The sequence below is a fragment of the Phyllobates terribilis genome, unplaced genomic scaffold, assembly GCF_046119375.1.
Source record: "Phyllobates terribilis strain yellow unplaced genomic scaffold, ASM4611937v1 Scaffold_5__5_contigs__length_657084704, whole genome shotgun sequence".
In the NCBI taxonomy this organism is placed as follows: domain Eukaryota; kingdom Metazoa; phylum Chordata; class Amphibia; order Anura; family Dendrobatidae; genus Phyllobates; species Phyllobates terribilis.
This window is the reverse complement of record NW_027362765.1, coordinates 639,676,652-639,693,498: the sequence shown is the minus strand read 5'-3', so window position 1 is coordinate 639,693,498 and position 16,847 is coordinate 639,676,652. Positions and strand designations below refer to the sequence as shown.

Genomic DNA, 16,847 nt, shown 5'->3' with positions numbered 1-16,847 from the left:
AATGGCACGTGTAGACAATGATGCGAAGAGAGTAGATGGGAGACTCCAATACTTAAAGCATGGACAGAAGTATCCAACAATCCATGGATACTCCAATCAATTGCAGAGGGATGCAGAAGAGCTTTCGTAGGGAAGATTCCACCTATCTACGCAGTCCCCACAGGTCTCCAGAAAGCGAATGACGGATGTGGAAAAATTGGTGGATTCAGGAGTAGTAATACCAGTGCCAGAAGCAGAATGGCTTGTGGAATACTATTCAAACCTATTTTCAATAAAAAAAAAAAACGGGGGGGGCGATTTATAAATCTAAATTCTCTAAACATGTCAGTGGCATACAAAAAATTCAAGATGGAGTCGATAAGATCAACGATTCCACTAATAAAACATGATGTGTACGATAGATCTATTATCATGTACCCATTCACCCTCACAGTCAAAAATATCTAAGATTTGCACTGAAAAAGGGGGAGAACATTCTGCATGATCAGTTCAGATGCCTCCTATTTGGTCTATCCTCAGCCCCACGTATCTTCACCAAACTGGTGGCAGAAGTTATGGCTTTCCTGAGAGAGCAGGGAGTATTAATTGTCCAGTATTTGGACGATTTCCTATTAATTGCAGAGTCACCCCAGCGACTAAAAGCCAGTATAACTTCAACCGTCTTGATTATAAAAAAAAATCTGGGATGGATTGTAAACTGGAAGAAATCAGATCTTATACCAGGAAGAAGAAACATCTTCCTAGGAATCCTCCTAGACTCAAAACTAAAAATATCCCTTTTACCAGTCATAAAAACAAACTTAGAGACAGAGTCCTTGCTTTCGGAAGGAAATCACAAATCTCCATCTGGGAAAGCATGAAAATTTTAGGATTAATGACCGCTTCTATACCCAGAGTTCAGTGGAGCCAATTCCACTCGAGACCACTACATCAGATTCTAACAACCTGAAACAGGAAGATGGACGGTCTAGACAAGAAAATAAGCTTGTCTGTGATAACCAGGAAGTCATTAACATGGTGGACTTCCAGGGCCAACCTACAGAAGGGGATTATGTGGAAGTTGTCTCCATTTGTAACAGTCACCACCGACGCAAGCAACAGTGGCTGGTGGGGTCCATATAAACGATCAGTACCTACAAGGTACCTGGTAGGGGCGAAACCTTCCCAGATCATCAAACCTCGACTCCAGGCAGTCTGGGAAACATTAAAAAGATGTCGGGCAGACCTAAAGAACCAATACATCAGAATCCTGTCAGACAATATCACAACAGTGGCCTTTCTCAGACATTAAGGGGGATCAAGACATCACCATCTGCAAGATTTAGCAGGAAAGATTTTTTAGTGGGTAGAAGAAACAGTACTATCAGTAAGTGCAATACACCTGAAGGGGTCTCAGAACTCCGTGACAGATTTCCTCAGTCGGGAAACAGTGCAACAGTCAGAATGGGAACTAAAGTGGGAAGAATTCCATCGCATAATACATCGATGGGATACTCAGTGGTATCTGTTAATCACAAGGAAAAACGCACAAACAGCCAAATTCTTCTTCCTCGATCCAAAAGACAGGCCAACAGGGGTAGATGCTTTGTCCCAGAAATGGGACATGGACTTGGCATATGCCTTTCCTCACTTGCTCTTAATTCCAGCAGTGCTAAGGAAGATACTGGAAGACCAAGCCAAGGTAATAGTAATATTACCCTTTTTGGCCCAGGAGAAGCTGGTTTCCTTTACTGAAAAAATGTCCCTAGAAGATCCAATCGTTCTTCCAGAGAGACTGGATCTGCTGATCCAGGGGTTGATATACCATCCCAACGTAAAGTTCCTCCAACCTGCATCCTGAGAGGCAGATCTTGAGATCTAAAGATCGTTCAGATTCCGTCAAATCAACTATGCAAAATAGTAGAAAGCCAGTAACATCAGCAATATACACGAAAATCTGTGGAAAAAATTGTGCACAGTATCAAGAAACTGACAGATTTCTAGTCCTAACATTCTAAATATACTAGAGATTCTACAGACTGGATTTCATAAAGGCCTAAGAGCTAGCACCCTAAAAGTGCAAATTGCAGCCTGTGGAGACACTGGGTCTTTCATGGGCATAATACTACTCAGACAACACAGGGTGAGAGTAAAACAGTGTGGCAATACTTTATTAAACCACCAATAACACCAAGGCGGATGGGAGAAATACAAGCATCGTCGATGATCCATACCTAAGGCTCTAGACGACTACATTACCGTCAGGCTAGATCCAGCTTTTTTTTACCAAAAGTAGTAACTTTTCATATGAGCAAGGAAATAGTCTTACCCTCTTTTTGCCAAGGCCATAAAAATAATCAAGAACTGACTTCACTCCCTGGATGTCAGGAGAGTAGTCCTCCATTACTTGGAGACAACAAAGGACTGGCGAGTAGACCCTAACCTGTTCGTACAGTTTGCAGGCAAAAACCAGGGGAAAAAGACATCAAAAACAGTGCTGGCAAGGTGGGTTAGGTCAGTGAGAAGTCTGACCTGTTCGTCTGAAGGAAGATCCTCTCCGGATAACATCAGGGCCCATTTGGCTAAAGCAGTAGCCACATCACGGGCAGAACGAGCAGGGGCCTCGGTGGACCAGATTTGCAGAGCTGCAACATGGACAAGCCTGAACATCTTTTGCAGACACTATAAACTGGACATTCTATCAGGCCAAAAAATGGCCTTCAGAAGAAAGTCCTCAAAGTAGTTGTCCCACCCTGAATGTATACTCTGGTATTTTCCTGATGGTGATGTCAGGAGGGACATTCTGGAAAGTAGGTATTAGTCCACCGGTAATAGGTTTTCCAGGAGTCCATCATGACAGCACCTATTACATTCCCTCCCTAACATTCCAGTCTGCGTCTGTGAAGGTAACATAGATAGAAGGAAACTAAATAAAATAGAGTGCGTCCGTCGTGGTGTGGTACTTGGAAAATTACTGGGGTTTGGGTGGAGGGAGAGCCTTTTATCCTCTTGTGTGTTCCTGTCCCTATCAAGGATACGAAGGACGACCTCCTGATAGGTTTTCCAGGAGTCCATCATGACAACACTATTACCGGTAGGACTAATGCCTACTTGTCTTACAGGCTGAGTTAGGGGCATGTATACAGCATTGTTATACTGCTGTATATCAGGGCTGGAAGGTGGTGGTCTTACCTCATATGGTAAAAACCTGTTGACAGGTTCCCTATAATGCGTAACTAAACCTTCACTCTAAGTCTGGTGTAAAAAGCCTTGAAAAGTCGCAACATTTTTGTACAACACGAGGCTGCTCAAAAATTTAGCAACTTTTGTCATTTTCACACCCAAATCTACCAGCTACAAAAGGTTGGAGAGACGGAGTTTGGCAACCCCCCCTGTTTGTAAAATTTATGATGAGCTTATGGTGTTCCATCAAGACAAGCATGAAAAACGCCCGTCTTAATGAATTGGTGCTTTTAATGCTTCATGTAGATTCATTTCCAATATAAAGTGATGGTGAACTCTAGGTATATACTTGGTTACAATGTTGGTTGTCCTAGCGGTGAAGATATCATACTGCATTATTTGTTTTAAGACTCTGCACTACTTAAAGAATATTGGATCATCTTTGAATGAAGAGATTGCAGATGGTTATACCAGATGCTTAGTAGCTGGTCTCCTGTCTCCAAGCCTTGCTGATGTTCAGCCTTCCAGCCTGACTCGGGTAAGCTCCCCTTACTGCCATGTTGTATTTCACTTCCTATAAAATTCAGCCTTTACAGCTTTTATGTGATACCTAGGAAGAACAGCTACGAGCTGTGTTATCAGCTGCCATTGAAACTAGCTCCATCAGTCTTTTAACTCGTTGTATCAAGCAATGGATTGTAGAAGGTAAGTGTAAACAACAAAAAATGTATTCACATTTATATTTGTGCAAAATACACTATTTTGACTTTTCTCACCTGGTTCTGACTTGTGTAATTCACTTTGAAGAGAAACCCAGGTCAGCTCCAAACCTTCGCTTTCTGCTTGAATGGACGTGGGATAAAGTGGTCCTTACGAAAACCAATTTTGACAGAATTGGTAAGTTTTTGTATTGTTTTTTTTGTAAGTATATACTGTACATGAGGTAATGGCTCTTATATATATGTCAAAGGTAGTGTCCGTGCCTTTAATGTGAGATCGCATGCTGAGCTCTCATCTTTCCCTGCACTTGATGGCTGATTTAATCAGCCATCAAGTGCCTCCGCAGATGCAGCGGTTCTCCACCCGCGGCTGTTAACCTGTTAAATCCCGCCGACAATCGCTGATAGTGGGATTTAACACTTGCCCACCGCAAGCATGTCATGTGATCGCGAGGTGCCAATGGGTTGCCATGACAGCCGGGGGTCTGCTGACCCACGTGCCTGACAGTGTGAATATCCTGTGACCATTGTCTCGTGGCCATCACTCATAGGAGAATCATCATTTCCGCAATACATGCTGGAGCACTGCAAAAAAATGCAATAAGAGGCAATCAAAGCATCGCGTCTAACCCAAAATGGTATCAATGAAAACATCAGCCCAGAGCGCAAAAATAAGCCAACACCCAGCCCCAGATCCCGAAAAATGAAGAAAACATTACAAGTCTCTGAAAATGGCGACAAGTGATATTTTTGTTTTTGTTTTTAAAAAATTTCCAGTTTAGGGAAAAAAAAAAAAACCTGCATGTTTGGTAGCTGCGTACTTGTATTGATCTGGGGAATCATATTGCTAGGTCAGTTTTACAATATATAGGGAACATGGTAAATAAAAAAAACAATTGTGGAATTGTACTTTTTTTTTGCAGTTTCTCCGTATTTGCAATTTTTGACTCGTTTTCCAGTACACTATGTGGTAGAATGGTGTCATTAAAAAGTACAAGGATGCATGATGGGATTAGATACACCAGTCTGGGGCATATTGCGCATGATGGAATTGGATACACAGGTCTGTGGTGTACTGTGCATGATAGGATTAGATACACCGGAGTGGGATGTATTGTGCATGATGGGATTGGATGCATCACTGTGGGGCGTATTGCGCGTGATGGGATTGGATACACCGGTCTGGGGTGTATTGTGCATGATTAGATTAGATACACCGGTCTGCAGCGTATCTCACATTTTGTTGCTCACTGTCAGTGATACTGACAAGTAGACTGTCACAGAGGATGGCCGGCAGCTCCGATTCTGTTAGTTGGTGCTGCTCGCTGTATCATAAGCTGGAGATAGATATGTGACCCTTTTGCCATAGAAGTGGACGGAGCGGGGTCACGCTTGCCACCACTGCTGCCATAGAAGTGGACGGAGCGAGGTCTTGTATTACACCACTGCTCCCTTAGAAATGTGTGAACCTGCTCCATCCACTTCTATATGAGCAATGGTGTAATCATAGAATCATAGAATGGTAGAGTTGGAAGGGACCTCCTGGGTCATCTGGTCCAACCCCCTGCTCAAAGCAGGATTCACTAGATCATCTCAGACAGATGTCTGTCCAGCCTCTGTTTGAAGACGTCCATTGAAGGGGAACTCACCACCTCTCGTGGCAGCCTGTTCCACTCATTAATCACCCTAACTGTCAAAAAGTTTTTTCTAATATCTAATCTGTGTCTCCTCCCATTTAGTTTCATCCCATTGCTTCTAGTCTTTCCTTGTGCAAATGAGAATAAAGATGATCCTTCTACAATGTGACAGCCCTTGACATATTTGTAGACAGCTATTAAGTCTCCTCTCAGTCTTCTTTTTTGCAAGCTAAACATTCCCAAATCCTGCAACCGTTCCTCATAGGACATGGTTTGCAGACCAGTCACCATTCTGGTCGCTCTTCTCTGAACTTGCTCCAGTTTGTCTATGTCTTTTTTAAAATGTGGTGCCCAAAACTGTACACAGTATTCCAGATGAGGTCTGACCAAAGAAGAGTAAAGACCGATAATGACTTCACGTGATCTAGACTGTATGCTTCTGTTAATACATCCCAGAATTGTATTTGCCTTTTTTGCTGCTGCATCACACTGTTGACTCATGTTCAGTCTATGATCTATTAGTATACCTAAGTCTTTTTCACATGTACTGTTGCTTAGCTCTATTCCTCCCATTCTGTATATGCTTTTTTCATTTTTATTGCCCAGATGTAGTACTTTGCATTTTTCCCTGTTAAAAACCATTCTGTTGGTTGCTGCCCACTGCTCCAGTTTATTTAGGTCTTTTTGAATCCTCTCTCTCTCTTCTCTAGTATTAGCTATCCCTCCTAGCTTTGTGTCATCAGCAAATTTAATCAGTTTACCCTCAATTCCTTCATCTAAATCATTGATAAAGATGTTGAACAATACAGGTCCCAGGACGGAGCCCTGTGGTACCCCACTTGAGACATTCATCCAGCTGGATGTGAAGCCATTTACAACCACCCTTTGAGTCCGATCACTAAGCCAGTTATGAATCCACCTAACAGTTGCCTGGTCCATTGCATACTTGGTCATTTTTTCAATAAGGATGGTGTGAGATACTTTGTCAAATGCTTTGCTGAAGTCAAGATATACTATATCTACAGCATTTCCCTGATCCACCCAGTCAGTGATTCTGTCATAGAAGGAAATTAAGTTAGTCTGACATGACTTGTTAGTTACAAACCCATGCTGACTCTGGTTAATCACTTCATTCTTATCCATGTACTTACATACATGTTGTTTAATAATTTGTTCAAAGATCTTTCCTAGTATAGAAGTCAGACTCACCGGCCTATAGTTCCCTGGGTCCACCTTCTTCCCCTTTTTGAAGATAGGAACAACATTTGCTCTTCTCCAGTCTTCTGGGACTTCTCCTGTTCTCCAAGAATTTTCAAAGATTATGGAGAGTGGTTCTAAAATTTCTTCTACGATCTCCTTCAGTACTCTGGGGTGTAATTCATCTGGACCTGGAGACTTGAACTCATTTATGTTAGCTAAATATTCCCTCACAATCTTTCGGTTTACAGATAACTTGGATTCCTCTATTCCTTTAAAAGGACAGTGAAGATCAGTTGATGTTACATTTTCTTTCTGAGAGAAAACAGATGCAAAATAGGAATTAAAAAGTTCGGCCTTCTCAACATCCTCTCTTACCATTTCTCCATTTTCATCCTGTAAAAATCCTATAGCATCTTTGACTTTTCTTTTACTTTTGACATACCCCCAAAATCCTTTTCTATTGCTTTTGACATCTCTTGCAAGCCTTAATTCATTGTCAGCTTTAGCTAACCTGATACGTGCCCTGCAGGATCTGCAGACTGCATTATAATCTTTTTTAGATATGCCTCCCTCTTTCCATTTAATAAACATTTCTTTCTTTCTTTTTAGCATGTGTTTAAGTTCTGTGTTCATCCATCCTGGTTTCCTTAAATGCTTCCCATTCTTTCTACTTTTCGGGATTGTTAACGATTGTGCTTTGAGGATCTCATTTTTAAAAATTTCCCATCCTTCCTGGACATTTTTGTCCTTAAGGACATCCAGCCATTGGATCCCTCCTATTCTCTTTCTGAGTCTCTTAAAATCTGCCTTTCTAAAATCTAACCTTGAAGTTTGAGTCTTCACATGTCTTCCTCCTCTAGTTATCCAAAATTCTATAATAGCATGGTCACTGCCTCCTAGGGTCCCAGCCACTTTTACCTCCTCAACCATTTCCTCCCTGTTTATAAGGATTAGATCCAAAGTAGCAGATCCCCTTGTTTTCTCCCCTACCTTTTGGAAGATAAAGTTGTCAGCAAGAGAGGATAAGAATTTGCTTGACCTGTTAGTTTTACTTGAGAGAGATTCCCAACAAATGTCTGGATAGTTGAAATCTCCCATGACCACTACGTCATATTTTTTGGAGAACTTGGTCATTTGATACATAAAGAGTTCATCCATATCTTCAGCTTGCCCAGGTGGCCTGTAGTAAATGCCTACAATGGTGTCCTTTCCGTTGTTCTCTCCTTGTATTCTTACCCAAACAGTTTCCACAGAACTCCCAGTCTCTGAAGCTTCAATCTCTGTGCAGATATACGCTTTTCTAACATACAATGCAACACCTCCTCCTCGTTTATCAAGTCTGTTTCTTGCAAATAAGTTGTATCCTTTTAGCCTTTTATTCCAATCATGTGTATCGTCCCACCAAGTTTCAGTGATTCCAATGACATCATATTCCTTTTCCTGCATTAGTAGTTCCAATTCTCCTTGTTTGTTGCCCATGCTTTGTGCATTTGTATAAAAACATTTTAGTTTGGTTTCTCTTCCTCCCATATTTTTATTATTTAAATTGTTTTGTCTTTGTTCTTCCTTTCCACTTCCAGTAGCAGAGATCTCAATAGTATTTGTCAGCTGTATGGCTTTTTCAGGCCTTTTGCTTCCCTTCCCACATTGTTCTAGTTTAAAGCTCTTCTGATGAGTGTAGCAAGGCGACTTCCAAATACATGTTTTCCAGTCTTCGTAAGGTGCACCCCATCTCTAGCAAGTAGTCCATCGTATAGGTAATTCATTCCGTGATCCAGAAATCCAAATCCTTGTTGACGGCACCATCGACGTAGCCAGTTGTTCACCTGTAGAATCTTATTCCACCTCATTGTTCCATGGCCATCCACTGGGAGGATGGATGAGAAGACCACCTGCGCTCCCAATTCTTTCACTTTCTTGCCTAAGTCTTCAAAGTCACTGCAGATGGTTTCCAGGTCCTTTCTTGCGGTGTCATTTGTTCCCACATGTATTAGCAGGAATGGGTAGTGATCTGTAGGTCTGAAGAGTCTTGATATCCTGTCAGACACATCTTTAATTTTTGCTCCTGGAAGACAGCACATTTCTCTTGAGGTTATGTCTGGTCTGCAGATAGCGGCCTCTGTTCCTCTTAACAGGGAATCCCCCATGACCACCACTCTCCGTTTTTTCTTCACAACATTCTTCTTTCTCCATCCAGGAGGATTCTGAGGGCTTACAAGGTTATTCATTGCTGGCAAAGTCTTATTTTGCTGTATTTCTTCCTGGTTCTCCTGCGTGAGAGCCTGGTACTGGTTCCTGAGCAGTATGGGTGCTGACTGCCTCTCGATCCTCCTGCTTCTGTGGGTCACAGGCTTCCATTCCTCTGTTTCGTCAGGTGCAGTTCGAATTTCTTCTCTTTCTGAATCATGAAGAGATAATTCTGCTCTGTCTAAGAACTCTTCACCTTCCTTAATGATTTTCAAGGTAGTTAACCTCTCTTCTAGATTTCGCAACTTTTCCTCCAACAGGGACACAAGCTTGCATTTCTGGCATGTGAAGTTTGGCTTTTCCACTGGCAAGTCTGTGAACATGTAGCAGGATATGCAGCTCACCAAATGGCTCCTGGACTCTTCCATGTTCTTATTGTTAATGTTCTGAAAACAGTGAAAAAAGCTTAAAAAAAAGCTTCAAAATGCGCGCGCCTACCGGCGCGCGGTTTACCGATGTCCTCTTTTCAGCTCCAACAGCCAAAATCCAGTGTTCTTTGAGCTCGCGGAGACTCTTCACTTACCCCAAAATGCAGTGGGAATATGCAAATGATCTCCTCAGGACTCCTCCCCTGGTTTTAATGTGTGACCCTGCTCTATTTACTTGTATGGGAGCAGTAATATAGTGAATGGAGCAGGGTCACACATTACACCACTGCTCCTATAGAAGCGGACGGAGCACGGTCACACATTACACCTCTACTCCCTTAGAAATGTGTACCCCTGCTCTGTCCACATCTATGGGAGCAGTGGTGTAATAGAATGGATAAATGTCCTGTAAATATATAATTTCACAAGCTCTCTACATATAATAAACTTACACCCTTTAGTGCCTTTCGTTTGGCACTAAAGGGTGTTTACCCTAATAAATGAAGAAAACGACGTGGGGTTCCTCTTATTATTGGTAAACAGCCAAGGTAAAGCAGGCAGCTGCGTGCTGATATTATCAGCCTGGGAAGGTTCCTGGTTATTGGGCCCTTCCCAGCCTAAAAATACCAGCCCACAGCCGCCCTAAAAGTGTTGCATCACATTAGATGCGCCAATTATAGTGGTTTGCCCAGCTCTTCCCGACTGCCCTGGTGCGGTGGCAATCAGGGTTATGGTAGTTGAGTTTGACAGCTGTGATTTGTCAAAAATCACATCTGGCATCAAGCCCTGGTGTTAGTAATGGAGACGTGTCTATCAGACACCCCCACTACTAACCCAGAAAGACAAAAACACAGGCAGAGAAGTACATTTAATTTGAAAAAAACATTCCCCGGCACTTTCTCTGGTTCACCAATCTATTTTGGGGTGGTGGGGGGGGGACTCCATGCTGGTCCGCTGTAGTTCAGGGAATCCTCCGTAGTCCACAAATGGAAACCTGAAGAAAATAAAAAGAGAAATAGACAAGACATTGGCCCTCGTTCACCAATTTATTTAAAAAAAAAAAAAGTTCCCATGCAGGTCCGACGTAGTCCATGGCAACGCTCCATAGGCTGTAGCAGCAGCCACTCCAGGTCCCCATGTGCTCCACGAGACCCGGCGGCTGTGATAAGCGGTGATGTAACTACACCGCTCATCAGTCACATAGTGCTCCATACAGTATAATGGCCCCATATAATAATAATAAGCTTTATATAGCGCCAACATATTCCGCAGCGCTTTACAATTCAGAGGGACATATACAACAGTCATAAGTAACATGGTTAAAGATAATACAATAATTAAAGCAAAAATAATTACGACCCTGCTCGTAAGAGCTTACAATCTACAATGAGGTGTGGGTAACACAAAGTACAGGGGCTTATTTACAATAATGGTCCATATAGTGCTCCATACAGTATAATGGCCCCACATAGTGCCCCTCCCTACGGGGTGATGTCCCCACATAGTGCCCCTCCATCCTGGTGTAAATGGCCCCCATCTATACAATGCATATAGAAAAAAAACACTTGTGTTTACCTTCCCTGTGCGCCCATGCAGCACGGCTTCCTGTTCTGTGTGTTTTGATCAGAGCACAACAGCTTGATGATCTCCCTGCTGTGCTCTGAGCAGGTCGAGGGGGAGCACAGCATGTGTATGTGTGTATGTACACACATACTCACACGCACACACACGCACACTCGCGCACGCACACACACACTCACACACACACGCACACTCGCGCACACACACACACACACTCTCACACACACACACACTCTCACATGCACGCACGCACACACACACACACACTTCTCAAAAAAATAAAGTGAACACTTAAAGAACAGAATATAACGCCAAGTAAATCAAACTTCTGTGAAATCAAACTGTCCACTTATGAAGCCACACTGATTGACAATCAATTTCACATGCTGTTGTGCAAATGGAATAGACAATAGATGGAAATTATTGCCAATTATCAAGACACACTCAATAAAGGAGTGGTTCTGCAGGTGGGGACCACAGACCACATCTCAGTACCAATGCTTTCTGGCTGATGTTTCGGTCACTTTTGAATGTTGGTTGTCCTTTCACACTCATTGTAGCATGAGACGGACTCTATAACCCACAGAAGTTGCTCAGGTAGTGCAGCTCATCCAGGATGGCACATCAATACGAGCTGTGGCAAGAAGGTTTGCTGTGTCTGTCAGCGTAGTGGCCAGAGGCTGGAGGCGCTACCAGGAGACAGGCCAGTACACCAGGAGACGTGGAGGGGGCCGTAGGAGGGCAACAACCCAGCAGCAAGACCGCTACCTCCGCATTTGTGCAAGGAGGAACAGGAGGAGCACTGCCAGAGCCCTGCAAAATGACCTCCAGCAGGCCACAAATGTGCATGTGTCTGCACAAACTGTTAGAAACCGACTCCATGAGGGTGGTATGAGGGCCCGACATGCACAGATGGGGGTTGTGCTCACAGCCCAACACCGTGCAGGACGCTTGGCATTTGCCACAGAACACCAGGATTGGCAAAGTGTACTCTTCACAGATGAAAGCAGCTTTACACTGAGCACATGTGACAGAGTCTGGAGACAAAGCTGTGATATTTCTATTGTATCAAACTAGGCCCGTGTGTGATCGTAGTGCAGAACTGGAATAGGCCTTCTATGGTAAACATTCATAAGGCCGATCATCAGCTAACGTGTTCTCTCTCCCGCAGGTGCACAGCTTTTTGATGGTTCATGCCATTTCATTGATTCTCAGACACTCCAGTCTCTACACCACTGTCAGCTCCGCCTCAGTAACCTTACAATTGTCTTGAACTGTTTTAGGAAAGAGGCCAAAGAGCTTACAAAACAAGGTACAGAAAGGTCTACCTAACGCATCTGTGTTTTGTTTTTCTTTGTTTTTCATAACAACTCTAATTATAATAATATAAACAAGCTAGAATTTTAAGTTTGCCTATCATTACGAAATCTAAAACTTATAAAAACTATCGACTGATGAAACAAATGGGAATTTGTTCGGTTTTGAGAGCAGTGACCACTCAGCAGTGAGTGTCTGTTGCTGGATTTGCAAGTGGAGTTAGAGGCCAGGCAGTCACAGCTGAAGTGCTACAAGTGCTGAGTTGCCACCATCCTTTCAGATCCAAACTTCTTACATGTCAGCAGGTTTCTCAATCAGTATCAACATTTGAATTAGTTTGTGATTAGGACAAAATACTAAGAACCCTACAAAAACGTAACTTTTTCTACATAGACACTTTCCCTCACCATGGGGTGCATTTCATTGAGTTTTTCTAGTACCCAGAAGTTAAGGAAATCAAGTTTACAATTATTCTTCTTGGCTTCTACCTAGTCTAATGCAATTTTCATTTGTCAGCGGATTTTTGCCCTAGGCAGTATCATCAAATAAGTAATGTGTATCAAATACAGCAAAATATTTTAACGTATTTCCTACATTATTTGACTTAAACATTTCCTATTTTTCTTCATTAGGATTAGTTAACTTAACCAATAAGCTTTCAGTGACCAAGCTCTTAAGTCACTATGCCTCTGTAGTCCTTTGGTTTTGTCGTTGTGGTCTTCTGCCAGATAACCCAGGTAAGGGCTTGCTCCCACTTGCTGTTCAATCCAATAAAAAATCAGATTGCACTCACCCCAATGTTACCCTATGGTGTAGCTCACATCTGCGATTATTTTCTCATTTTCTTATTATTCTACCCGAGAATTGGATTGTACGCGCCCATATAAGTCTATGGGTGCGTGTGAAACATCACACTGCACTTGGATATCACCCGAGTGCAGTGCGATTCCCGCCGGCAACAGGAGATGGAGAAATGACTTTCTCCGTCCCCTCTCCAGCTGTGCTGCGATCCCCTCATGCGAGAGAATCAGAGCACTGACACTCGGCTCACGCTCCCAGCGGAGCAGGAGCCGACACTCATTAGCATTTCTCATCTGATGCCATAAGCTAGTGGGACCCCGGCATAAACGTTCAGGGCAGAAAACATCTCCAATGCACAGCCTTTTTGGGTCCGAGAACAACATGGTCTGATCGAACCAACTCCATGGCCTGCAATAGTACTAAAGACTTACCTTCTGAGACATTTACTTTATATTGAAAGTATGTGCCGTAAATAACAACTAGTTGCTGGTTCAATTTATAGAGCTCCCACTTGTGAGGAAAATAGAGGTACCATTCTAATTGGTTTGCTGACCAGAAAGTAAGAGACCATGCATTCAGCTCTATACATTGTAGTATACAGTACAGACCAAAAGTTTGGACACACCCTCTCATTTAAAGATTTTTCTGTATTTTCATGACTATGAAAATTGTACATTCACACTGAAGGCATCAAAACTATGAATTAACACATGTGGAATTATATACTTAACAAAAAAAAGTGTGAAACTACTGAAAATATGTCTTATATTCTAGGTTCTTCAAAGTAGCCACCTTTTGCTTTGATGACTGCTTTGCACACTCTTGGCATTCTCTTGATGAGCTTCAAGAGGTAGTCACCGGAAATGGTTTTTCCCCAAAAACACTTTGGTGTCCCCAAGTGCAGTTGCAAAAACCATCAAGCGCTACAAAGAAACTGGCTCACATGAGGACCGCCCCAGGAAAGGAAGACCAAGAGTCACCTCTGCTTCTGTGGATAAGTTTATCCGAGTCACCAGCCTCAGAAATCGCAGGTTAACAGCAGCTCAGATTAGAGACCAGGTCAATGCCACACAGAGTTCTAGCAGCAGACACATCTCTTCAACAACTGTTAAGAGGAGACTTTGTGCAGCAGGCCTTCATGGTAAAATAGCTGCTAGGAAACCACTGCTAAGGACAGGCAACAAGCAGAAGAGACTTGTTTGGGCTAAAGAACACAAGGAATGGACATTAGACCAGTGGAAATCTGTGCTTTGGTCTGACGAGTCCAAATTTGAGATTTTCCAACCACCGTGTCTTTGTGCGACGCAGAAAAGGTGAACAGATGGACTCTACATGCCTTGTTCCCACCGTGAAGCATAGAGGAGGAGGTGTGATGGTGTGGGGGTGCTCTGCTGGTGACACTGTTGGGGATTTATTCAAAATTGAAGGCATACTGAACCAGCATGGCTACCACAGCATCTTGCAGCAGCATGCTATTCCATCCGGTTTGTGTTTAGTTGGACCATCATTTATTTTTCAACAGGACAATGGCCCCAAACACACCTCCAGGCTGTGTAAGGGCTATTTGACCAAGAGGGAGAGTGATGGGGTGCTACGCCAGATGACCTTGCCTCCACAGTCACCAGACCTGAACCCAATCGAGATGGTTTGGGGTGAGCTGGACCGCAGAGTGAAGGCAAAAGGGACAACAAGTGCTAAGCATCTCTGGGAACTCCTTCAAGATTGTTGGAAGACCATTTCCGGTGACTACCTCTTGAAGCTCATTAAGAGAATGCCAAGAGTGTGCAAAGCAGTCATCAAAGCAAAAGGTGGCTACTTTGAAGAACCTAGAATATAAGACATATTTTCAGTTGTTTCACACTTTTTTGTTAAGTATATAATTCCACATGTGTTAATTCATAGTTTTGATGCCTTCAGTGTGAATGTACAATTTTCATAGTGAAGGAAATACAGAAAAATCTTTAAATGAGAAGGTGTGTCCAAACTTTTGGTCTGTACTGTATGTAGGACACTGAAACAGTCGAGTGTTTCCCTTCTCCCATCAACTACAATGAATATAAGGGCCATTCACGCATGTGACATTTCTTCATCTGATCTACTCCTTTCTGTGCTACAGGAATCAGGATTCGCACATTCTGCCACAATACGGCTCCCCCAGAAATGACCCCACAGCGCACCATAATTACCTTCCCTTTGAGTGCTATGCCTCGCTGGTCTTCTCCATGACATATAAAATACATATGACCAAGCACATGGTTGAGGGCACACGGAAGGGTATCCTCGGCCACAGATTATACACTTTTGATCTAGAGCAAGAATTTTTTTTTTTAAATTGGCAAATGGCCTTGTTGGATAGGTCATCAAATTTGTTGTGACCGAACAACCCCCTTAAGTAATAAATGTTTTGCTGCAATTGTCACTATTTCCTTGACCAAAACAAAATGAATGTACTTTTTGTTTTTCATTTTGCTATATACTTGTTTATTCTCCCTTTTTTTTCCTTGTTCATTCTGTCAGTTGGAGCCGTGCAGTTGACCAGGCCATACTACAGTTATCAACTGGTTCAGCACTACTATGCTGAGCGTCGGAAAAAGCTGGAGCATTTGTCTAGGTAGTGAAAATGTTGCTCTGTTTTCTGTAATACGGACTTCAGTTCCCTACCACTTTTTCTAGTCAGTTTGTCAGAAATTCCTATTGGAGGTCATTCAGACGTCCATAAAAACTGTCTGAGATGGAACTGCAATGCACATTCTGGCCACTGCTCTCCAGACTCGAGAGTGACCGGCTCATAGAAATACATGAAGCTGTCACGCTTGGGTCTGGAGACCCGCAGCCAGTCTGTGCATTAGCGTCTGTGCTTAGACGTCTGAATAAGCCCTTTGCTGATGGTGGTTTTTTTTTTTTTTTTTCCCTTGACACAAAATTGAAAAAACTAAAGGAAAGAGTCTTGCTCCTTTTATTGGATTTATTCCCCAAAAATTGCATGCTAGGTAACACATTCATCCTTCTCCATCACCCCATTTCTGCCGCATGAAAGTGCACACATTTTAGTTGGAGCAGAGAGCTTTTGGTGTAAATGCCATCATTGGGACCGGATTGGATTAGGTTCTTCTGTATAGATCAGAGGCTGTTAATTGCTGTCCGACCTACATGTTACTTTGTGCTGCTGGAAAGCCACAATTACAAGGTTCTAGAAGCGCTGGAGTGTCCAGGTCTGACAGTATATAAATGACTCTGGGCTGAATACTTATTGACAACATCCAAATCTGAGACTGTTAAGGGGGAGAAAAAAAGTAACATTTAATTAAATATAAGAAAACATTTTAAATTTGTAAATGTATATAGCCATGATAACAGATGAATAAAACTTCTCAGACATTTTCGGAAGGCAGAGATTACAAAATTAAAAAATTGTTCTGAAGGCCAAACATGACCCTTACCTTTAAGGAGTTATACAAACTGATTAATAATATTGCGCAAAAAATTTTTTTATTGCTTTTAGGGGTATAAAGGTAACACTTTTTATGTTTCCTATGTTACAGAGGTAAATGGAATTCTACCTTGATGATCGATAACCTGATTTCTCGGCTTGGAGAAAGAGTTGAGCATTTATGGAAGAGAGACGGTGGCTCAGGCAAATATCCACCTGCTACCTTGCATGTAAGAAAAACCAATAAGGCAATCTTATGTTTATGCCATAACTGTTTAGTACTGTTCCAATCACTTTAAACCCATTTAACTATACATCACAGGCCAAGTTCTTTCTCTTCCAAAGTGTTAATGCTAATTGGGTGCTGAAGTGGAACTTACAACTG

General features: G+C 42.5%; 1 protein-coding gene across 1 annotated transcript in view; it reads left to right on the top strand.

The window, feature by feature from the left end:
- Positions 1-16,847, top strand: part of LOC141273819 (protein ELYS-like) — a 112,316-nt gene that overhangs the window by 37,087 nt on the left and 58,382 nt on the right. The window contains exons 12-18 of the mRNA XM_073686199.1: positions 3,572-3,700; positions 3,777-3,867; positions 3,970-4,059; positions 12,086-12,226; positions 12,864-12,968; positions 15,550-15,643; positions 16,575-16,692. Of these exons, the coding sequence (XP_073542300.1) occupies positions 3,572-3,700; positions 3,777-3,867; positions 3,970-4,059; positions 12,086-12,226; positions 12,864-12,968; positions 15,550-15,643; positions 16,575-16,692 (768 nt within the window). The remainder of the gene's footprint in view (positions 1-3,571; positions 3,701-3,776; positions 3,868-3,969; positions 4,060-12,085; positions 12,227-12,863; positions 12,969-15,549; positions 15,644-16,574; positions 16,693-16,847) is intronic.